At 47.3% G+C, this 24,736-nt stretch overlaps 2 protein-coding genes across 2 annotated transcripts; both read left to right on the forward strand.

Moving 5' to 3' along the window:
* Nucleotides 1-15,896: 15,896 nt before the first annotated feature.
* On the forward strand, nucleotides 15,897-16,713 carry LOC119445124 (ubiquitin-conjugating enzyme E2 Z). Its single transcript, XM_037709446.1, has 2 exons — nucleotides 15,897-16,345; nucleotides 16,386-16,713. The coding sequence occupies exons 1-2, from the start codon at nucleotides 15,897-15,899 to the stop codon at nucleotides 16,711-16,713; spliced, it is 777 nt and encodes a 258-aa protein (XP_037565374.1).
* A 7,236-nt stretch (nucleotides 16,714-23,949) lies between these two features.
* Nucleotides 23,950-24,387, forward strand: LOC119445125 (ubiquitin-conjugating enzyme E2 Z-like). Its single transcript, XM_037709449.1, has one exon. The coding sequence runs from the start codon at nucleotides 23,950-23,952 to the stop codon at nucleotides 24,385-24,387; it is 438 nt and encodes a 145-aa protein (XP_037565377.1).
* Nucleotides 24,388-24,736: the final 349 nt, after the last annotated feature.

A 24,736-nucleotide genomic window follows, 5' to 3' on the forward strand; every position in this document is an offset into this window, starting at 1 on the left:
CCTGGCGAAATAAGACGGCGACCGATGCCGGCGCGAGTTCTCGTCTTCTGGGCGTTGTCGTTCTTGTTCGTTTGTTCGTTAATCCGTGACTTCTTTCTTCAGGTATTCCACGGCGGCAATATCACGCGTTCGAGGACGATAGGCGCAACATATGCGGTCGCATGAGCTTGTAGCTATACTGCGCCTTCAACCTTCACGGTTGGTTAGCTGACATGCTTTAGCCATTTATTTCTCTCCCAATAAAAACAAGAAAAAAGGAACACTGTAAGAACGAGTCGAAAGCTTTTGAGCATTACATTTGCTCGTATTTTGCGAGCGTTCAGCGGCACAGAGCCCCTTCATTTCGTGTGTCTCTCTCTGTGTTTAATCAACCCGCTGCCAAGGTGGGATTTGCGCCTGCGAACTCGCAAATGCTTGCTTCCTTCGAACAAGAAGAAAACAGAGCAGGGAAGAAGACGTCGAAATCGTCGTGCGGATGGTCTAAATGGAGACAGACGGCAACTCCGAGATGCCTTCTGTCTTTTTTTTTATTTTCTTTCGTCTTTCCATTTATCGCACAACAATCGCGTGTGTGCTAAAGCAGAGTGACAGAATAAATCGTGTAGAGGCAACGGTCCGCCAGCCTGAACTGATAAGTGCGCAAGCCCGAATCAGCCGGTTGTTTTTCGCTTAAATGTTCTCTAAACTACCTGCCATTTTCTATCTATCTATCTATCTATCTATCTATCTATCTATCTATCTATCTATCTATCTATCTATCTATCTATCTATCTATCTATCTATCTATCTATCTATCTATCTATCTATCTATCTATCTATCTATCTATCTATCTATCTATCTATCTATCTATCTATCTATCTATCTATCTATCTATCTATCTATCTCATTCTCATTTTTATTGCAAAGTCGCGTTCTCGAAATGTTCCAATGTACCGGGACCGTCGCGGCGGTATTAAAACGGTGATTGATGGTATGCCGGGCGCACCAGTCGGAAATGCGCCACCGCGAGTGTGCCGCGCATAATAGGCCCATATCGCCACGAGAGCACTTGTATATAAAACCACCGGGCAGCCGCCGCTGCCTCAAACAGCTGCACGGGACGGGCTTACGCGACGCCTCAGCGGTGCCGCGCGATTAGCATATTCCAAGCCACGGCTCGCGGTATACGCGCGCGGTCGGTGTCGGAAAGCGCGCCGCGGTTTCCGGCGATACGAGTGTACCGCACCTGCGCGCTCGTAAGGCTACTGCAATAGGCCACTACGCAGATGCTGCTGCGTTATCTCGAAAGGACTGTTCTAGTATACGTAAAAGACACGCCACAGTGGGGACGTGCGTGTACACGCTTCAACATTTGGTGCGTACGTGATGGCCAGTTACATTATGTGACATTAGGTGTGGCATGCACGCGTGGTTGATCTGAATGCGTGTGTGCGTATGTACGTGTGTGCGTATGTACGTGTGTGTGTTCGCGTACGTGTGGTGTTTGCGTGCGTGCGTGCGCGAGTGTGTGCGCGAGTGTGTGCGCGAGTGTGTGCGCGAGTGTGTGTGTGTGTGTGTGTGTGTGTGTGTGTGTGTGTGTGTGTGTGTGTGTGTGTGTGTGTGTGTGTGTGTGTGTGTGTGTGTGTGTGTGTGTGTGTGTGCGTGCTGGCGTGCGCGTATTCGTAAAAGAACGATCAGGTTCGTCTTTCCTTTGCGGCAGCTGGACGGATGAGAGAGGCGGCGTTTATTGCCCCTGTATTCTGAAGATTCCAACGACGTAGGCATGCATTGAAGGCTAGATTCAAGAACGACGTCGAAGTCTGTACCCATTTTAAAAGCCTTGGGCATCATCAAAATGTCAAGGACGCCAAGAAATTCTGTCGCCATCACAGGTTACTTGGCGACTCCTAATTATAACGCATTGAAAATGCCACTTCAGGACAAATAGACGCAAGAGTAACCTACCCTCTACTAAAACAACTTACTCGAGCTACAGCCTTTTCATGGGACATTCAGTGAGTTCTATGTTACTCCGGAATCAAAAGAAATGAACTGGCCGATGCGTTGGCAAAAGCGGATCACGAAAATGCGGAAACCTGCCAAATTCCCATATCTCAGTTCGACACCCGGCGCATCTTACGAGGCCTCAAGCCAGAACTGTGTGTGTCGAACTGTTTCAAAGAAAGCACAAAGGACTCAATCTTATATGCAGTTGACCCACATCATGAATACCAGCTTGACCCTGAGGTTCCATGACGCCATCGACACCCTGTTACATCGTCTCCGCCTCGCAACTGCTTTCACCAAGCACTTCCTATTCCGAATAAAGCGTGTGACCCTTCCAACATGTTCGTGCGGCCACAACATCGAGAATGTATACCACCTGCTGCTCGACAGTCCCCCAGCACACCACGCATATACCAGAAGCTCCTTGAACCAGAACTACATTTAATTGACTCGCATCGGTCTTTCTCACTTGCCAAGATGCAAGGACCATGACCTTCAAAAGTGAATTACAAAGCTATAGGAAAGCACTTGAACGGTTCTTTCATGACGCCGGTATTTGTGGAGATTATTGATTCTACTGCGTCGGGAGCAATTGTCCCATTCGTGCAATTAAAACACGTCTACACCATACATCCACGGACTTCGCTGCAAATGTGAGTTTCTTGAAACATACTTTCGCTCTTAGTGTGTAAGACGTCTTTTCTTTAATGTAAATATAAATGCAAACATGTATACTATATTTTTATCCTATATTATCAGCAAAGCGAAAAGGGGTAGCCGTCGCCAGCAAACGACCACAAAAATTCCTCTTTATTTTCATTCCAATTACAATAAAAAAGCAGATTTCCAGCATGTGCCCTGAGATCACTAATAGGCAAGTTAATTAGGAGATTTAGGCCATTATTCAGTTAATCACTGAACACATCAATAAAGAATTAATCTTCGCTGAAAGGCCTATTATATGTAAGAGCGACGGGAATCATGACTAGAGATTTAGAGTGCTATACACAAGACGTATATTAGACGTACTATAGTAGACCTGTATACTCCGCTGGTTGTTAGGCTCAGTGTTTCCGCCCTCAACAGGGTATACCGAGTAATAGTCCCCGTCGCACTGCATTAATCGAGAGGAGCGGTAACACTACACCTTGAACGAAAAAGCTAGTGTTTTAAGCTGACAATGGCGGCATGCCTACTAATCGCAGGCAAATGCGGGATGCAAGGGGATCGCGAACCCCGCTCTACTCATCTCGCAGACGGAGGAGAGCTTGCCGGGGAACGCTAGGTGGAGCTAGAAAGGGGGCTTACCTCGGCTGTCGGCGCACGGACGGGCGAGTTCATTCAATTAGTCTCGCCCTGTAACGCTGCCTACGCGCAGAAACTGCTACAGCTTAGCTGGCCACGTGGCGCTCCCGTTATTCAGTTGCTTACGACAGCACCACAGTTCTGAACAACGTCCGCGGCTATCAAGGCCACCTATGTTTGGCAGAGTCGTAATTAAGTGCCCTTTATTAAATTCAAACGTCCTCTCCGGGCAGCATCGGCCCGTTGTCACACATATTGTGTTGTCCTTTGCTGTAACGCACGGAGGTTAGCACACAGACCGTGCTAGTTCGTCTCGACCACCGGCCCCTGTCGGAGCAGACAATTCTGGAGTGAGGGCTGTATACAGTTGTCAGAACAGACAGATGTCAAGGCGCTGAGCTTACTGTGCAGATTGTCTCGTGCTAGGGATTCTGAGCTTCCGGCGTACTTTCTTTAGTGTGCTTGCTTTCTTTCTCGACTTCTCCTTGCCATCTTTCTGTCTCTCCTTAGCTCTCCTTCAGTACAGGGTAGCAAACCGGTCGTATCTTTCTGGTTACCCTCCCACTTCGTTACGTTTCTCTTTTCGTTTAGCTCTGTCGATGGCGTCTTTATGTTAAGATGCGCATAACTGCCTAGTCTAACAGCGCCGCTCATACAGGGTGTCCCAGGTAAGATTAGCCGAGCTATTTAAGAAAGATGGCACAACATACCTTTATGAGAACTGCAGTGTTCGTTCATTAGTCATCTTTCGTGCTACATGGCTGTAATGAGAAAATATTATTCATTCGAGTTAATGACGTGTCTTCCGACGTGAGAGCTGTTACTGCGTCCCCGAGCATCACCTTCAGTCAATTTCAGGGCGCTATCTCCTGCGTAATTATATTACTGCACTTTACTCGTACCTCGCCAATTACGAAAAGTGGCACGTCATTACGCGCTCACGCGCCACGACACTATAGTGGTCTCAAAAGTGATTTCAAGGAATTAGCTGCGGTAATTTCCACTGTGTGCAATCTCCTAGTCATTGCGGGGGCAGCGATTGTGGCGCTGAACACTGAGCTTTGGATTCACACCGTCAGCAAGTCACAACACAAGTTAAGAAGTGCTCTTTATTAAAAACACTAATGAAGCATTAGGAGCAGATGAGCAGATTATTCGCACACTCAGGACTCACTGGTGAGTGCGCATGGTGGTGGTTAATTTTAGCTGGAAAAATCAGACTCACAGAGTGATGCCGCGTGCTTCGTTACTTGTCGTGCTTTATGTCTGCTATGACCACCGGGATTAAATTTGTCACACATTTGCTCAAATTTTATACTTGATGGCGCGCAGTTCGCGATTTAATAGATTCGACAACTCTTTGAAAACTGTCGGTACTTACGAATAGTGACTATTCGATTCGAAGTCCGAATCGCATAGGACAATATTCGATTTATTATTTAGAAGTTTTGAACATTGATACACGTCTACTCAAAGTTAACGACATACGAAGACAGTCGACGATAGAATTTGTCATCTGAGTCAATAAGTCACCTCGTCTGCAAACATTTGCTACTCGCCGCAAGCTCGTCGAACAGGGTGCTGGTCGGAAAACAACGGTTTAATAATTATATGAGACAACAGATGTCCTCGACTGAGTCTTGGCTTCAATATGGTTATCGGTATAGACTTGTAGACCAGACACATCTATATAGCATAATTAGATCTCGCGACAGCATCCATCAAACTCGAATGCTTGTGTTCTTAGAGAAAAGATTGTTTGTGAATGAATTACTAATTACACAGAAGACTATTTACAAGGTATATTTACAAAACGGATTGCGATGCCGACCAATGTAGCTTAGGCTATTCGTCGTCGTCTTCAGCGGTATGACTTTGTTCCTGTATTCTTCAATGGACGCATGGATCAAAATTAAGCAATTATTCCACCGGCATCTCGAAAGCGATGAAACGGCCGAGGAAAGTGTTTTGTCGGCTCGTCATTGAAATTTCATCGGGTCAGTCCCCGCTTATTTTCCCGGCTTCTCTATTTTTGTCTTCTCTTTGTTTTCTCTAGACAGTTTCTGCGTACATCGAAACAACGTATATATGTTCCTGGATGCCATCTTTACTCCCGTGCCTCACAATTCAGAGAAGACTCATCACCGCAATAATTTTACCTCACGCCGAGCTCTTGTCGTGCTTGGTCTTCCACCGACAAACCCGCAAACTCCGCGGACTACAGCTTGCATAACGCCGGCCGGTTTGTTGCCTGAGCCTAGGACAGACGAAACAGAGCGAACCGACACAGTGTACAGAGGTCCGTAGCTTTTCCGCTGCTCCGTTCAAATAGTCTAGAGACACAGCTGTAAGGTGTCGACGCCGAAAAAAAGGGGCCGCTTATCACCCGCATGTGTCATTTGACTCTTCAGACGCCGCCAGCAGCTGTCCCTGGTTTGGTAAAAAGACGTGCTAACCACGCGCTAACTACGCGCTAACAGTGTCGCCACCGGCGTTGTCGTCTGCTACGTTGGGAAGCAGACGAAAAGAGGGCAGACGACGCCCCTGATTAACGCCGTCGAGACCGTATCGCACTCGTTGACTGAGAACTGAGAACAAGACGGAAGAGCCAGTGCAAAGCGAGGAGTGAGGGTGAGGAAAGGGCGAGGGCGTTGCGAATGCTTAATTCCTCGCGTGACGCCATCGCAGCCGTCGCCGCCGCGATTGCAATATTTTACGAGCCGCCCCAGACCGCGTCGACTGCCTGGCTGCGCCCGCGTCGGTTGAAGAAAGAAGTAAGTCGTCGCCACTTGTCGTGACAACACGGCGGCAGAGAGAACAGGTGCGCGACGGGTATCGCCACCACCTCACGCGGTTGCCGTCTTTAACGAAGCCGTCTCGACAATCTCGCAAATCGTCGTCCGATATACGAGGTGTGTTGGTGTGGCTTTTGGGCGCCCTGCGGGCGTAGGTGTGTTATTCGTTAGAGTTCCCAGGTCGTTGCCAGGGATCCGTAAAGTTTTCAAATATAGCGGGTCATGTTAATGGGTTTCTTATGTTAACGTCTGTTACCAAGTCAGAGACATTTTCTTCGAATGTGACGATTATGAGACCATCTGCTATAACAAAAGCCTTCTTTTCGTGTGCTGTGGTCATTTACGGCATGATAGAAATACGAGCGAGCTGGTAAGGATTCATGGTTTCAAGAAGGCCAGTGCTTAAAACACGGACGCAAACGTTTTGGCGTTTTGTGTATTCCTGTTCGTTCGTCTTGTTTCTGTGTTTTCTAAGCCTGCCTATTTCGAGCTGTGAATAACTGACGTTGTTCCAAACTTCGTTTAGACAAAAAATGTAGTCATCAATCCAAGCAGGCCAATGGAGTATAGGTGCTGCTGTTTCAATTTCACCATTTCTGTGCAAGTGCGTAGGTGCGTTCGCGCGTGCGTGCGTGTATCCGTGGGTGCGCGCGAGTTTGTGCGTGATTGCGCCGTTGAGCCCAAACCTCTTCTATAAACGCATATCAACACACAGAGAAAAAAAAAACATTGCGTGCCCAAAAATTAAACACCCTACCGCACCAAACTGCATCATAACTTTTAAGAAAGCCGATAGTCTCCTAGATCTGCCAGGTAACTAAAAAAAAGTGGAGCGGACAACACTCCATGTTGCAACAGTTCAGCACATAATAACCATGTAACCCCTCTATACGTGTCAGCCCCCCCCCTTGACATTAGCCATGCAGTTGTCCAAAACTTCCTGTTCCAACTGGCTAGAGTTGAGAATGTTTGCAGTGGCGAAGTTCTTAGAGAGCGGCCAAATTGTGTAATTTGTCGCCAAAAAAAAAAGTGATTATTAGGTTACTACTTACTAGTCTTTCTCTCTGCGTTTATTTTGCTAATATCATTATCATTTTTCGCCTGTAAGGGCCTGAGTAATCGTCGGATGGATGGGATGGATGTTATGAGCGTCCCCCTTGAAACGGGGCGGTATCTTGCGCCAGCAATGTTTCTTATTTTGCCGTATGTCTTAACTATTTTCTTGTTTTGTTACAGGCAATAAAATGCCCAGTCGTTAGTCGCATTGCGCGCCATCTTGCGTCGCACAGTGTTCATTCTCTCATTTACCTCTTTCTACCCACTTACCCCTTCCCCTCATTTAGGGCAGCGAACCGCACATTCGTGCTGTTTACCTCCTCGTCAGTTTACCTTCCTTAAGCCCTCTCCAACTTTCCACTCCCTTCGGTGGAGAAGCCTGTAAAGCTCGCTTTCTTGCGCGCACAGTTATCTACAGGTGAAGCACAGGCGCAGGGGCAGGCATTCGGACGGACGCCCCAGTCGGTTTGTTTACGGCCGTGGAGCGTTTCATTGCAGTGTAAATAGAGGTTCTCTGCCTGCAACTGCTTTAAGAGGGAGCTTTAGCTCGGGGCCCCATATATAAATACATCGGAAAGGATAAATCACTTTTCTGGGAAACCGCTGCACCAAATTTGATGAGGTTTGTTGCATTTAAAGGAAAAAGTTGATATCTAGTGATTGTTCGTTGCGAATTTATGATTTAGGTCATGAAGTTTTCTTTAAGAAAGATTGAAAAAAAAATCGCAAATATTCCGAAAACGAAACTATCAATGTTAAATATCGTAACTCAGAAATGAAATATGGCATCACAATTCTGTAAATTGAACCTGATAGTACATTTAAAGCGGGCAAAATTGATCTATTATACATTGCTATAAAAGATATCAATCATTTGTGAGTAAAAGTTTGGCAAGACCTATGTAAACGATCTAACAAAACCACGTAGGATAGAAATTGACGTATCAAATGTGTCCGCTTTAGGTGCTCTAATTGTTGCAGTTTACGGAACTGCGATATCTTTTCTAGGTGCCGAGCTACGAATTTGTAAACTTCGTGCTTCTATATTTTTCAAAATTACAATTTTTTAAAATTTAATTAAAAACATGCAGGCCCTAAATCGAAATTCCGCTTTCAAGAGTCACGAAAATTTAACTTTCTCAAATGACACGAGTTTTATTAAATCGACCCAGTGGTTAACTCATAAAAGCGTTTCTGCGTTTTGCATGTATTTGAATAGGCCGCATCGGAGTTGGGTCCGAGCTACAGCTTTTTCTTATTTGCGCCCAACTCCGATACCGCCTATTTAAATGTATGTAAAACACAACATACTTTCTGAGATAACCCCTGGGCTGAGTTTAATGAAATGTGTCACACTAGAGCGAGAAAGGTAATTTCTAGTGACTCTTGGAAGCGAAATTTCGATTTAGAGTCTGAATATATTTAAAAGTAGTTTTTTAAAACAATTATAAGTTTAAAAATATGGAAGCCCAAAGTTTACAAATTTGTCCTTCTGCATCAAAAACAGATATCGCCGTTCGGTAAACTGCAGCCGTTATAGCCTCTAGAGCGGACAAATTTTATATATAAGTTTACAGCTTGCGTCAATTTGTTACAACGTTTAAAATGATTTTGTAAAGGTAGTACTCGCATAGTAACTGGTATATTGTAGAGATCTGCATGATATGTATGATATATGAATTTTGTCAGCCTTAGTTGTGCTATTAGATTCAATTTGCAGAATTGTGAGATAATTTTCTATTGCCGATTTACACACTTGTAGACTTAATGGTATCGTTTCCTGAAAATGTGTGATTGTTCACAATATTTATTAGGGCATCGATGGCGCCTAAATCAAAAACCAGCATCCAACAGTCACTATATCTTAACTTTTTTCTTTTAAATACAACAAATCTCACCAAAGTGGGAGCAGTGGTGGCCAACAAAACTGATTTCTCCTTTCCCATGTATTTGGATAGGAGCTTCCGAGCTAAATTTTCCTATAAACGCAATATCGCATCTGTAAACGCTTAGCCGCGATTGAAAGAGCGATGTCATCGTAAGGAAATATGGCGACACCCGCAGAAGTGCGCGAGTCGCTGTAGTTTTACCGGCAATTATTGTGCGTATCTCTCGTATCCGCTGCAGGTATCTTGAAGGACGCTGAAGTGGAATATGAAGTAAAGAGGAAGTTTTAGCTCGGAGTCAACTTCAATTTACCGATTGAGGTGCACGTTAAATGCAGCAATGCTCTCCATAAACAACCGATCGACTCGAATTGAATTGGGTGAGCTTGAGAGAGAAAGTTAAGTTCTAGTAACGGTTAGAAGGCAGAGTTTCGCTTGAAGACATCATTTTCCCAACAAATATTGGCGAAAATTGAAAAGCTGGAAAAGAAGTTTGGTGTTTAAAAAAATGGTAACTCTGCATCAAAAACAGATATCGAAATTCTTTCCGCTGCATCTCGACCATCTTACATGAATTTACAGGTGATCTAAAATTGGTACAACATTGTTTTGCAACAGTGCTGCATAAACATAAATTTTGTCCTCTTTAGATATAATAATAGGTGCGGTTTGCAGATATGTGATGATTTCATATTGTTGAGTTACCAGCGTTGTAAATCTAATACTTGAGTAAATTCAAATTTCCTATATCCAAAAAATTTTCCGAGAGCATTTCTGACATACATTGAAAATTCCCTTGCTGCAAATTTTTACGGCGTTCGCCTCAGCCAAGTTATAATAGCTTAGCAGCAAAGAACTACATTGCTTATAAGAGTGGCTTGTTGGGACAGTTGGTGTATATTTCGTAAGGATGTGCCAGCAAACGGAAACGAAAACCACGAAAAGTTTTTAGGTAGCACACACACACACGCGCGCGCAAGCGCGCGCAAGCACACGCAAGCACACGCACACGCACGCACGCACACGCATGCACGCAAGCACACACACACGCACAAAAGGAACAGTAAGGGTGGCAGCATCCTTCCAGCATGTTCCTACGACAGGCTACATTGCATCCAGAAGCAAGTAGAAACTCAGTCTAGAGAGGTTATATTACGTCTCTGCGCAAAATCGGACAAACACGAGAAAAAACACTTTCAAATCTGTGACGTCGCACTGCCCTACAGGCGCTAGAGTTTCATATAGAGTTATCGCTGGAGCCTTTTATGTTAAATCTTCTCAGACTGAAATATTAAAAGTGTTAAACATTAACAGAAACCTGAAAATGTTGCAATTTTTTTTCGCGCGGTTGTGCACTATCTCCGGAATCGGCTCACGCAAGAGGCCGCGTTTCTATCAGAAAGCGCGCCTTCGTGCATAGCGTTCACCGACAGCGTTTCCCGGTAAACATTACGGTTACATAAGCTGCCGTTGCCGGGAAGCGTGAGAAACAGTCAGGAATCTTTGAGCGCTATCCACACTTAAAGGCGAAGCTTAAGCGTCCTCCAAGTTTTTTGCATATATGCTCTAATAAGCTTTGTTACACCTCATGTTCGAACGGAAACGAATATTCGACTACTTATAAAAGGGAATTCTCGAATCAGATAGTAAAAAAAAATAGCAAACACTCTTCGATCCATGTTCGAAAGTTCGGATATTAACACCACCTCCGAGTCAGACGGTAGGCCCCCTGGAGCCTGGCAGAAGCGGTAGACGACAAAGTATGGTGTAATGTCCTGTCGCAGACTTGACAAACATACTCGGTGAAGCAGTTAAATACAGATGGTTTATGCACATATATATATATGGAACCGTGATCGTTTATATTCGCTCACGTGAAAGCGCTGACAGCACCAAGCTGTTCTGTCGCGATTGTCAAGAGAACGTCGATTATATTTACACAGCCGTGCCGTACCCTCCAATAATAACTTCTCTCCCGGCGCCATCGTTTCTCGCCATTTCCGTCTTGATTTCTGTGGCCTCAGCATCCCCTTATTCCAAAATCTTCCTGCCAGTTTCTTAAATTAAAAAGTTTTTTTTTTTTCATCGCTGCTTTCTCTTGTTGACACACACGTATTCGGCACATCGCGTCCAAGCACCCTTCGGTGAAAGAGTGTGTCAATATACTGCAAACAAACTCCGCGGAAACCTGCGAAGTGGAGGCACATTCACGCAGGATTATCCATGAAAAGAAATTGAGACAAAAAGAGGAAGTCAATTGGATGGCAACATGTTACGCTCCTGTAACCCGTGAAGGCGAAAGTCTGCTGCACACTTGGTAATGCGCCGTGTCACATCATCGCATTGCTGCTTTCGCAGCTCGGCTCCTTCGGCTCGTTTTCGACGCTTAGCTGCGGCTTCGCGCGCTCGTATAGCGGGGTCAGATTCGCGCCAACGACGCTTCTCTTTGACTTTAAGTTGCATACTCTCAGGAGGAGATTGAAACGTATGCTGTTCAGTGCGTTTTATGGGTGATTTCTATGAAAGTATGCACTGTTCGCTTCACTTTGGTGAGAACATCTAGCCTCACCCTTACGGGGGTATGAACCATTGCATTTTTTGCTTGCTTACGGGGGTATGAGCCATCGTTTACTGGAGTATGAGCCATTGAGAAGGTCACGTGTATTTTTTTTTTACCACTCGACTAGACGCCGCGTTTCTGTACATTGTATGCGTAATTCCAATGAAAGTATGCACTGTTCGCTACACTTTGCTGAGTGCTTGTATCCTCTGCATCACGAGAGGGATGAGACATTGTGTTTTTGCTTGCTTATGTGGGAACGAGCCATTATTGGTGATAATTTTTGTACAACTGGACAGGACGACGCGTTTTTTCCAAGGCCATCGGCGGTATGAGCCGCTTAAGGCTTTCGCCGTGCCTTTCTTCTTGAGGACCGACCTATTCAGCCTGAGGACAAAAATATACGGGATCAAATATTCACAACAGGGTGAAGCGCACGCGGCTGCTGCTGCAAATAATAATAGTAATAGAAAAGAAAGAGACAGGACCCTAATCCTTGACTTAGGTGTCGCCTAGTGGCACTCGCACCTCGGCGATGGTGTACCCTGGTGTATTGTTTGGGTTAATTTTGTGTTTTCCTTGTGTTAACTTTGTGCTAATAAAGTGAAGTGCGGCACCGACACAGAGAATGCTGGTGAATTCTTGATGTAAACGATGTAAACTACACTACACTAGGCCCGGCGTCCTCGTCGTCGGAAACTCGACCGTACACAACACTTGGCCCGGCGTTCTCGTCGTCTACTTCCATGGCGAACGGAACGTACGGGAAACCGAACTCGGAAGAGCGAGCGAACGGAACTTCCGGGAAACCGCCACGATCAGAGGATCGAGCGAGGGAGAGAAGGAGGGCGAGGATGGCGCGACGCGTAGCCGCCGAGCGGACGGCGCGCGAAGCGAACCTTACGCGTCCCTCCACCGCTGACGCGAGAGCATGTAACCAGCGCCGGCGCGCAGCTGGCGCGCGCGAGTGACCGACGGAGCAGGTGCGCGCCGGGAGAGGAGAAGTGAGAGAGGAGGGAGTGACGTCACCCGTCTGCTATGTTAGGCATAGGTCTTTATTTAAGGACCTATGCCTAACATAGGTAATTAAATAAATGTCTTTATTTAATTAGCAATGATAGGGTACCTCTGGTTTAAGTGTGACGTCACTGATGACGTCACTTCTGGTCTTGGAGTTTCACGTGAACCTTTAATGATGCGGTGCGTATCTAAAGTTTACGATTGTGTGCTTTGGTGTACGACAATTAGACTTTCCTTAATTGTTTCTAATTATTTATGACACTTAATTAGCCATTTACAGTACTAAACCTGTGCTCCGATGTCATATCTATCATCGACCATAAGTAGAACCATCAATATCTGCCGGATTTTTTTATTTTTCTATGATTTATTTTTATTTCGCCCCAATTCTGTGAAAAACCGGAAGTCGGTCCGTAACCGGAAGTAGCTGCGCAAGAAACAAAGAGTTTCACTCGGTGCTCGTGCCACTAAAAAAACGACCGGGGACAATTCCGCGCATTGTAATGGATTACCAGGATATTCAGCCAACCATACCCGCAGAGAATGATCACTTAACAGAATTACTTGGGGACAAACTTGGCCAGAGATTTACCTGACCAGAGGTCAAGATGAGCAAGAGAGGCTCTGGGTATTGGTGGAAAAAAAAATAACGGGGAAGATTGCCGGCATAGGTAACTTTGCAAGACAAAGCGTATATGATCTACGTAGCTTACAAGGGAAAGCTGGCCCTTTCTCCCCACACTGGTTTAAATGGGATGCCATAAGAAATCGACGTGATCATTGGAAAAGGAGTTCTTCACAGTATAACAACTGATAACATAAAAAACCGGCCGCAGCCGTACTGTGACTGGCCTTGAATGTGAAGCCGGTATAACGCGACGTAAGAAACACACTTTGCGGATAATCGGTTAAAAATACGTGCACAAGAGTTTGTTTCTATTTTAATGAGATGTATACACAAGAGAACCTTTATTTTAAAGTTATTGATCATTACGTTCCGAAGAAAATTTGGCGCTTCGACACATGTTCCGTTGCATTTACATTTGATATCGACCACGCCGTCATACGTGGGCCTTCACTGCCACAAAAACACCGTTGCGCCACTACGCCTTACAGTATCGTTTAGAAATACCATCCGCCGGATAGTAGTAGCACGATGGTACATAAGAAACCCATGCGTGTTATTTATTATTGCGATAGCAATTATATGGACACTTCAACCGGATTTCTGCCGTCGGCGTCGCCGTGAGGTTTCCTATAGATAAAATCTTCGCCGCGCGCCGTATGCCCGAGCGGAAGCGTGCGGGGACGCGCGCTATCACGGAGAGCGAACGCACTCAATCTCCCAAGCGCAAACAAGGAAGCGGGAAGCCAGCGCTCGAGGGAGCGGGGGGGGGGGGGGGGGGAGGGGGGGGCGCACTTCTACTCGGCCAACAACCGCGCTCGTCGCTCGCCCGCACCGTCTCTTACGGTTACGGCGGTTACAGGCGCTGTTGTGTCTGGCGGTCCTTCGGAACAAAGGGGACCTCATCGACATACATGAGACTATCAAGTGCTCTTCACGCGTGTCCTTTCTCGCGGCCGAGGAGTGTCAAAGTGTCACCTGGGTCTGATGGATGAGCAATTAGTCCCCAGACTGCAATGAGTCATCGGCCTCATGCGTCGCTAAACGGCAACGTCGCCCTTTGGTGCTTTTCCGTGAATTACCAGCGCCGCCCGAACTACGACGAGGCCCAGCGCCGACTGTGACGAGACAACAGCCATCGCCCTCCCTGGAAATGGTGGCTTCCGCGAACTGACCGCTACGGAGAGGCGACTCTTGCAAAGGGCCAGCGTCTAGCAATCCCGTGGGAGCCAAATCAACGTTCGGTTCCCAAGGTGTCAACCGCTGCCTGTATTCGGGGGCGACCAGGCAAGGTTGGAGCCGGAGCCCGGCGGGAAACGATGGCACATCATGTGCGGGATATGGCGACCTGGTCGAAGATGGCGATTGGCTAAGAGGAACTAAAGTGCATTTCCTCGTCGAGTGAAAGAGGAAAACGAAAGGGATAAAACAGCGGGACTTGAGTGTTGTGAAGACGCTCGACCATGGAGAACGCTCGGAGATGTAAACGCTACAACATGTAAAGACATTAGCATGTAGACGGCTCCAATATCATGGAGCCCTTCTTGTAAAATACCAACATGTACAGTGTATATAAAACAATTTTCTAATCTCCCTGGGTGTCTCCTACTCTCGGCACCTGGCACGGCACCACCCATGAAACCTTCGTGGCCGCTCGGACTACGGACTGTCGCAACAGCGCACAGGTACTGGTCACAGATTATACATCATACTGAAAACAAAAGAATATAAGAAAAGTAATAATAGAGCGAAACTGTCACTATGCAGTCGTCAGCATGCCACCGGGCTCATGGGCTTCCTTGGCAAGCGAGTGCCATAGGAAAGTGGACCGATACTGGAGACAGTGTAGGCCGCATGTATACCCGAAGCAACGGAAGTCTCAGAACGACCACTCCAGATTTAAAGAAACGTGACTTCAGCAATAAAGGGTATAGATATATTGCTTGAATGCTAATAGCATTACCATCGACAAAATTAGTGAGATGGGTTCGTCTTTAGGAGGAGTAGGGGGAAAATTTTTTCTCTCGAAAGGACATTAATCTTGCGCATCTGCGAATGCTTACTTCAACAAACACTGCAAGAAACAGCGCAAGTCTTACTGTGCCTAATATTTCTTCAGATATTGCGTCACTGCTCCGAATGACGGGCAACTCTGGAATTTTCCCTGAAATACGAAGCTCCATTTCATCATTTTCAAAGTAAGCATGCTTTGATTCCCCTGTTCTCTCTCCTACGGCTTATTATTTTCCCCTATTCCATTTCACTATTGTTGTCTCGATGCTAAGGCTACATTTCAACTACGCGCGATTTTAATTCCAGTATTATTAATTTATAATTCGCGTAACCATTAGAGTTTTAGTTTCAACATAGTTACTATTATCGCTCCCGCTTAACTTAATTATTTCTCCTGTATTGCCACCAACTTCATCGCCAATGCCCACTTGTGGGTACTTGCCAATGTTTGGGCGAAGTTTGGGTGTTCATCATTATCATTATCAGCGCACTCGCGCTCACCCCAGAGTGGGTATGTGCCACTAACACCAAGGCTCTACATCTACATCTACACCCGAACGTATTCGGAATCGGTTCCATTCTACCAGGCCCACTGGCGGTCACGTCATCTCCTCTCCAGGCCGTCAGCTTGGCTCGACAACGGCCAAAGATGATGCCTGGGTGGAACGCCAACGAGAAGCCTAGCCAGCAGTGCCTGGAGAGGGTGAAGCGTGACCTTGCCGACTTCCACGCCGACCCGCCGCCGGGAGTGTTCATGGCGCCCGACGAGAAGGACATAACCACGATTCACGCCGTCGTTGTGGGCGCCGCAGGTACGTCGTACGAGGGCGGCTTCTTCCACCTGCTCATCAAGTGCACCAAGGAGTACCCGATGTCGCCGCCTAACGTGCGCTTCATGACGACCGACGGAGGGCGCGTGCAGTTCAACCCGCACATCTGGCCTAACGGCCACATCTGTCTCAGCTTGCTGGGCACCATGGTCGGGCAGCCATGGACACCCGCGCACAGCCTGTCCTCGGTGGCCGTGTCCATCCAGTCGATGCTGGACGACAGCGTCGGAAACGTGGACGGCGCCCTCGACGCTCTCGAGCACATCATGTCAGGCTTCTGGCTCAGGCTCATGTCAGGCTCATGTCAGGCTTCTGTCTGGAGCCGCGAAGGCCATGCGCTACGAGACTCTCCGGGTGGCCGTCTGTAATACGATCGAGTCCTGCATTGCGGACGACTGCCCGTTCCCGCCATCTCTGCGGGACCAGTTGCTCGCCAGCTTCACGGACAACTACGGGAAGTACGAAGAGGCGGCCAAGGCGGAGCTAGCCAAAAACCAGGGTGGTGTTCTTTCCTGGATTGGCTTCGAAAACAAGTACGAGACGCTGCTGGCGAGGCTGCAGAATCTCAGAAAAAAGGTCGAAGCGCACAACAATACCGCCACGACCGCAGCTGCCGATGCGCGAGAAAATCTTTAACACCTTTTAGCTTGCACAACATCTGTGGGACTTTTCAAGAATGTGCAGCGTCCCACGAAACTTTCATTCTGCAGACGTTAAACGCTCCTTTTAGCAGAGAATAAAAAAATTATATCACTTTTCTTGCGTGCAATTTCGCAGCGTCCACACCAGAAGTTTTTCTGCTAGAATTTGTATAGAAAAAAAATATTTCCGCTACCCGTACTTTAGCAAGCAGGTATCATGCGTAACTGCTCGATGCTGAACTTCCCTTTCTAAACTATTTCATGCAGCTACTTGATTAAAGGCGACGTACCAATTGCACATGATATTTTTTATAGGCTTGCCGTTAAGCACCAGAAATTACGCAACTGCACTCGAAGAAAATATTATGCTACGACGCTGTTAGTGTTGCTAGAGAGGGTGGCGCGTTTTTCGCAGCGTCTGGAAACAGTCAGTTTTCGCAACGTCTGGAGGCTTACGTACAGTAAATGGTAAACTTGCTAGGCGTGATGTGCAAGAAAATTTCGATGTGTACTGCTTTATTAACGGCTCAATGAAAATTGCTTTGGTGACTGCAAGCAAACGCTTGACAGCTAGCGGCTGCGCCGAGAAACAGCCGATCCAGGTTCAAGCTTGAAGCGAGAGTCTGCTATCACGGCATGCGCCGAATGCCTCGTAGTTCTGAAATCGTCATGATGCCGCCGCGCACAAGCCCGCAGGTGAAAAGAAGACGGATGTAGAAAGAGCGAGAAGAGACAGAAGAAAGGGGAAAGGCAGGGAGGTTAACCAGAGAGGAAGGTCCGGTTTGCTACCCTACGCTGGCTAGAGAGGGGAGGGGGAGGTAAAGTGACAGGAAAGTCGAGATAGAGAAAGAAAGGGCGCCGAGATACACAATCACAGTGCTTCACTGTCACCGGAAACAATCACTGCACAGCGCAATAGCACTTGTAACACTGTAAACATCAGTTCAGGCTACAGCCGTTGCCCTATTCTGTAGTCCTTCAAAACTGCAACAGAGCCCTCGTCGCCCTCCGCGGCGATTGCTTGCGATGTCGGCATTCTAATATGGTTTACTCTGTTAAAGGTGTTTGGTCCAAGCGCGCTATCGCGATTGCGAGCGACCCTGTCTCGAAGTTGCAGCGAGGACAGTCATTGAGAAGGTGTTGAAGAGTCTCCTCGTTACCGCAGTCATCACTCGAGGCGTTTTCGGCCCATCCGATTCGGAAAGCAAAAGACTTGGTAAAGGCTACTCCTAGCCATACTCGACAAAGAAGGGTAGCTTTGCGTCGGCAGAGACCAGCGGGGATGCAAAGGCGAAGAGAAGAGTCTAGGTGGTGCAGCCGGTCGCTCTGAAAACTTCGTGTGTTCCACATGGAGAACGTGAGATCAAGGGTGAGCATTCGACGTTTTCTAGAGGCATCTGTCCTTGATAACGGTATCGACTCTTCTTTGTCGCCTTTAAGAGCCGACCGAGCAGCGTTATCGGCGTGCTCGTGGCCTATGACGCCTCAGTGACTTGGAAACCACCGAAATGTCACGTGGTATATCCTTGCTCAGCCAAGGTATGGATTAGCTCTCTAATCTCGAATATCAGTTGTTCGTGTGGCCCACGCCGCAGGGCTGATAGTCAAGACTGCAGTGCTGCCTTTGGGCCACTAAATATGCACCATCTTCAAGGTTGTTCTCGGCTGACGAGACGTTGGGTGACACGTCTTGAAACTGATGGTGGTGACTCTGGCTGAGAAAAAAAAATTGCTTTGGTTTAGCTTTGGTTAGCCCTGGTTGATAGCGAAAGCTTCACTGCCCTGGCTAGGCCCATTGTCTAGCTGTTGCCGAGGTGTGCTTTCGCCCAACTCTACTCGGGCAACGGCGGCAATGTCTCCTTTCAGGGCTCCGTAAAGGCCTAAATATAGTCCGACCTAGCGTGAACGCGCGCACACGTTATGTGACGTTGGCGAGAACAACAGCGGCTATAGTTCGACCGATGGTTCGACGTACTGGCGCCGCCAACGTAACCGGACGCGCGGTCAATGCGCTCCGACGCGCCCGGCGTCTGATGGCGCTCGCCCGCGTGCCGATGGACTATAAACGCGCCTTAATGCTCTCTTCTGGTTTGACCTCTAGCTCTCAAGGGGAAAACTGTTGAGTCGCCGACGGCTGCCCGAGGTAGCCTAATGAAGCTTTCGCTTCAAAATACTTTCGTGTTAAAGCAAGTCCCACCTTCGACATCACACCAGCTTCTTTCTGGATCCATTAGAAACAAACACTTGTACCGCACAGTTTAGGCATACATTTACTTTGCTTTAAGACGTTAGCCTAAAAGATCCGAATCAAGGTTAAGGTAACTTAACAGCTCAATCTGCATATTGAACTTGTCCGCAACACTATATTGATGTAGTTGCAAAACTCGCAAGTTAACCAAAACAATCATGGAGGCTTTATAAACGCGCCATAATGCTCTCTTGTGATTTCCCCTCTAGCTCTCAAGGTGAAACTGTTGAGTCGCCGACTGCTGCCAGAGGTAGCGTAATGAAGCTTTCGCTTCAAAACCACGGCTCCAGGGGAACACTGGAGAGCTGCTGATATATCTGTGCGTGGTAGGCGTACTTCTCGTGCAAAAGGAGCAGCGCTAGCTATTTAAGGGCAGGTGATGACAGCTCAAATTTTTTTCTGATTCCTGGTACGGTGAGGTGCGCTGAAGCTAAACACCATGGAGGAATCGATGGCTTAGTTGCGGGGGTGAAGCCTGATGGAAGGCGGGTGTAATCCGAAATCGTAGTACGAAACGATGCCTGCTGCCTTTCTGACGTTATTGTTGCAAGATGACGGGAACGGGCACGGGCATAGTGCTTAATGTGCACTCTCAGCACTTCCACCGCAATGTGTGTTTGTATGGGTTGGTCTCGAGCAATTGCAATAGTCGCCACAGTTGATGCGCACTGAGGCAAACCAAGGCAAGCCCGAGCTTGAATGGCCTGTAGAGCACGAAGAATTGTCCTGCAAGCGTTGGTCAGTACGGGCAAACTATCTCAAAAAGCCCAGAAAAAGAGCCCTGTACAATTCCAACGTTGCATGCACTGACATTCCCCAAGTCTTTCTCCCCAGAAACTTGAAAAGCTCGGAGACTGCTGTCAGGCGCTGTTTCAAGTAGGTAATGTGCGGGCTCCTTGAGAGATCTCTGTCAATGATTATGCCCAGAAATCTGCGAGTCGAAAAAAACTTCTGTTGTGTACCCTTATATGCGTGTCATCACTGTGGAAAGACAGCAATGTATGATTTCATCTTTTCCCGAAAGAAGCAGAAGACAAGCATCGGAGAGCGGCTTGGATAAGAACCTTCTGCATTGGCAAAAGGTGACTGATACTATACCAGTTTGATTGAAACACTCCCTTCCGGACGATTTCTTTCTTCCCGCCGAGTAGAGCATTCCTACGCCCGCTATTCCGGTAACCACGCTAAACTAAAACTGTCTAACACCAGTTTGATCGAAACACTCCCTTCCGGACGATTTCTTTCTTCCCGCCGAGTATAGCATTCCTTTTTTTTTTTAACACGAAAGTGTTTTATGCCGAGGTCCACCAAGACTTCACTGACGTATTTCCGTCACGGAAATACGTCATAGAACATAATACAAAGAAAGAAACCAGAAGAAAAAGTTCCACAAACATGCAAAATTTGGAAATCGAACCCACGACCTCTCGGTCCGCGACGATAGATCGCCGAGCGTTTAACCCATTGCGCCACAAACGCATTTGCAGAGAGCTACACAGACGCGCCTTATATATCTAACACTCCTCCGTGTACCCGCGCTCTTGCTCGGGACGGTGCCGCCGCCTTCGAGCAGAAAAGAGAAGTACTGCATTATGACACTAACGCGCACCGACAGTGAACGCTTCGGTGGTCTCAGCACTACGACGCCTCGATGCCAGCATTCGAAGGGACGCTGGCATCAAGAAGCACTACCAACGCCACCTAGGTGGCGTTCACCGTACTCAGCACAGCGGAGCGTGGCCTCCGCAATTAGCTCTGAAAATGTTTCTGAAGTTGATCGCGGAGGCTGCAATTACGACGCGCTGTACGCGCTGATTTGACTCGGTGACGATTCAGTTACGTGCTTTGTCTTGCGCGTTGTATTAGTGTGTCAGTTACGTGCTTCGTCTTTCGCGTTGTGCTAGCGTGTGCAGCGTAGTGCAGCTTCCATATGCACGACGGTTGCTCATGGTCATCGACGTTGGTAGTCGTGATGGAGGAGACGTGCCACCAGGCGTCAGCGTGGGTGCATCAACGATTTCTTTCTTCCCGCCGAGTAGAGCATTCCATTTTTTTATTTATGTTAGAAATCTTGCTAGCGTTTCAAATCACGGAGTGTACTTTGTTTAGGCAGGCATTTTAATAAATATATAGTGATATATACTTGAGCTGCATTTGGCTTTGCTCCTGTATTGTTTTCTGCTCCAGTGTTACTGTTACTAATGCTTTAAGGAGCAGGAATAATCACGCCAATGTACTGTCGTCTGCAGGCACGGTAGCAGAAATGATAACCACCTCGGAAGGTCTGAAGTTGATCATGACACATGTTATTCCGCGAGGTGACATATCGTTTTCATAGCATGCTTTAGTTTCGCGGTGCAAGCAGAAGATGCTCTTTTCTCACTCAACGCGTTCAATTGACACTTTATTTTCTCTCAAGAAATTTGGAAGCAACAGCAAACAGCGCTCGTAATCGCAATCGATGCTTCGGCTTTCGGGTGAAACTGCAGCTTTTTTTTAAACTCCGGCTCCCTTGAAAGACGCTTCACATTTAAAAAATCTGATGCGGCTCGTTGGGCAGGCCGGTCGTTTTCATGCACCGCTCAAACATTTCCGCGTTTTCATCGCTGAAATCCGTGAGACCGATTTAAATAAGGCGGTCAGCAGCAAGGATCCTTTCGGCTTCGACCAAACACCTCGAGTCGACACCACAAAGGTAAAGCTTGAGCGCAGCCCCAAGCGAAAGAGCCGCCGTTAACCTGGATGTCGTAGTCACTTTAGTTTATCTGGACAGTGTTGCCAGCACAAGTAACGTATTCTGGAGTTGCCAATACCTACGTTTTACGGGTGTTTACAGCTTTATATGACGCGCTTACAAAGTTTCCGCGCTGATCTGGAAGAGCCAAAGGTATACCGACACTTTTTAAAGCGACGGCTTTCATTCGATCTTCTGCCCAATTTGCGATTTTTAATTTTCTTGCCCTTTATGGCCAACTTGGGGCACTATGTCACTCCTTGCGACTAGAAAAAAAGAAATTTTAATGATAAAAATATCTGATGGTCGGTTTCGACCCGTGACCCTCCAGCACGCAAGCTCTTTGCTCTGCCCATTAGATCACGGACGCTCTGTTTTCTCTATCTGTTAGTGCGTTGTTAGCATTGGAAATGTGAACGTGAAAAAAGTATATATATCAAGCTTATACCGTGGTCACATGAATCACAAGCCGAGAAAGCTATAGAGGCATTAATGAAGTTCTTGAAGTCGACAGACCTTTAGGGAGCAACTATATTTTCTTTGTGCACCTCCGGACACAGCGACACCATATCCTTTCCCGCATATTAATGCTTTAGCATTAGGAGTGTCAAAGTTGAAAAAAAAAAGTGTTTATGATGTGGGAAGATGGTCATGTGGTGAAAGTAAAGAGGGAATGGGATAGCTTAGAAGAGCGTATATATATATATATATATGGTGCGACGTAATGCTACCGCATTTCTTTCGGATTTACCGCTAGATCACCGCAGAATGTTTATTCTTGTCTCACAATCTGAGTTCTAGCTTTATAATTGATCCTACGTAAACATATCCCCACTCTTTTACATATTTCTTACCCCTCGTTATTCCAACGCTTCTTACCCATTCCCCGACTATGGGTGTGTGCCGATTTTTGGAGGCGTGTGAGTGTTCATCGTGATCCATCACAATCAGCGCATACACGCTCGGCCGAATGCCATCGAAAGCCATCATATGCTTTCGTTTGGAGCTTCGGCTCTCGGATACAATCAGAGGGTACATTCAATTGTACCTCAAGACAATTGGAAGTTCCTTTTACAAAACTGTCATGCCGAATTGCTCAGTTAAGAAATGAACACTCTTGCACTATACATAAATCTAGTGAGCATTTTTTTTTTCCTATCTTGCCAGCCGATTTTCAAGGTACAGAAAGGTTTGAATAGTTACATGTCGCCAACTTGGTATATAACGAACTTCACCAACCATTCTCTACCTTGGGGCGTTTTCCCTATGATAGAGTCGCAGGGAGGCATTTCTTGCAGCTTAAAAGTTTACTAGACACGGAGAACAATGGCCCCATTAACGCTATCAGTATTTTTGGGGGGGAACATCACGTACTCTTAAGGGACTTTCTATCCGTCTTTGCACCAACTTAGGTCACTGGCTAGTCCACGATTTAATGAGTGCAGCATCGGGCCAACTAGCGTCACTAGTTGGCCTCTCGGTACCTCTCGGTATTTGTCGCTCTCAATGAACCTGTTTCCGGTCAACTTGGTTCACTTGGTATGTGCCAGTGCGTATGGATGTGTCACTCTTCAATGCATATCTGTGACACCAACTGGGCACCTACCGTGTGTATGGGCCGCTCTTCAACGACAACAAATAATATATCACAGAAATTTATCCGGCGCTGGGCGGAATCGAACCCGCGTCATATGCAATACACTTCTCGGTGGCACGGCTAGATGACGCAGCGTTTATAATGTGAAGCGTGGGAGAGGAACTCCCACGCTTCAGGAACACACGCGTCACTCGAATTCGTTTCTGCGGCGGCAATACGGTGTGTCGCGATATTCATTAAATTCGTAATGGAATTATAGCGTCGATGTTCATCGTGCGATGGGTTCTGCGGGAATTTTATAATTTCAGCATTATCCACGGATTCTTTATTTGATATCTAGATATTAAAGTATATTGTCTAGAAATTAGGCATAGGTGTCATCCCATTTCCGCATTTCCTTTTTTCTAGCCCACGCTGCAATAGTGCAAGTTTTATCTTGGTCGGAAACTTGGAAGAGTGGCACCGGAAAGACCCGTTGCCACTTCTACTTCTAAAACCGCCTGCTTCTTGGTCGGTGTCCTGTAGTGGGCATGCGCCATCGATGGGTAACAAGAAGAAGACCAAGGGTGACCTGCAGGACCCGTCGTCTCGTACCCAGGCAGGTCGGTAGGCTAGGTCTTGCCAAGAAATGATGCCGTCCTGGAAAGCTACGATGAACCTGATCGAGGAGCCGAGCCAGGCTTGCCTGAAAAGGGTGAAGCGTGACCTTGCCGACTTCCACGCCGACCAGCCACCGGGCGTATTCATGGCGCCCGACGAGAAGGACATAACCACCGTCCACGCCGTCGTGGCGGGAGCTGCAGGCACGTCGTACGAGGGCGGCTTCTTCCACCTGCTCATCAAGTACCCTCTTGTACGCTTCCTGACAACCGATGGAGGGCACGGGCACTTCAACCCGCACGTCTTGTCCAACAGTCACATCTGTCTCAGCTTGCGGAGCACCATGGTTGGGCAGCCCTGGACACCCACACATAACGTGCCGTTGGTGGCCGTGTCCATCCAGCCGACGTTGGACGGCAATGTCGAACGCGACTACACCCTCGAAGCTTTCGAGCACATCATCACCAGCCATATCTGCGGGACCATTTGATAGCCCGCTTCACGGATAACTACGAGAAGTACGAAGAGGCGGCCAAGGCGGAGCTGCTCGACAACCAGGGCGGGCTTCTTGCCTTGATCGGCTTCGATAATAATTACGAGACGCTGGCTGCTGACGAGGCTGCAGAACCTCATCACGATGATCGAAGAGCGCAATGCTGCTGCCACGACCGCTGCAGCCGGCACGCAAGAGCATCACTAGTTCCCTCTATGCTGCACAACATGTTGAACGTGTGAGACCCTTGTAGGCCGACACCGGAAATAGAGCGTTCCTTCACACGTGACTTGTAGCCGTGTTGCGTAGCTAACTGATGCAGGAAAAATGGAAAGCTGGACTTTCG

This window comes from Dermacentor silvarum, chromosome 3 (genome assembly GCF_013339745.2).
Source record: "Dermacentor silvarum isolate Dsil-2018 chromosome 3, BIME_Dsil_1.4, whole genome shotgun sequence".
NCBI lineage: Eukaryota > Metazoa > Arthropoda > Arachnida > Ixodida > Ixodidae > Dermacentor > Dermacentor silvarum.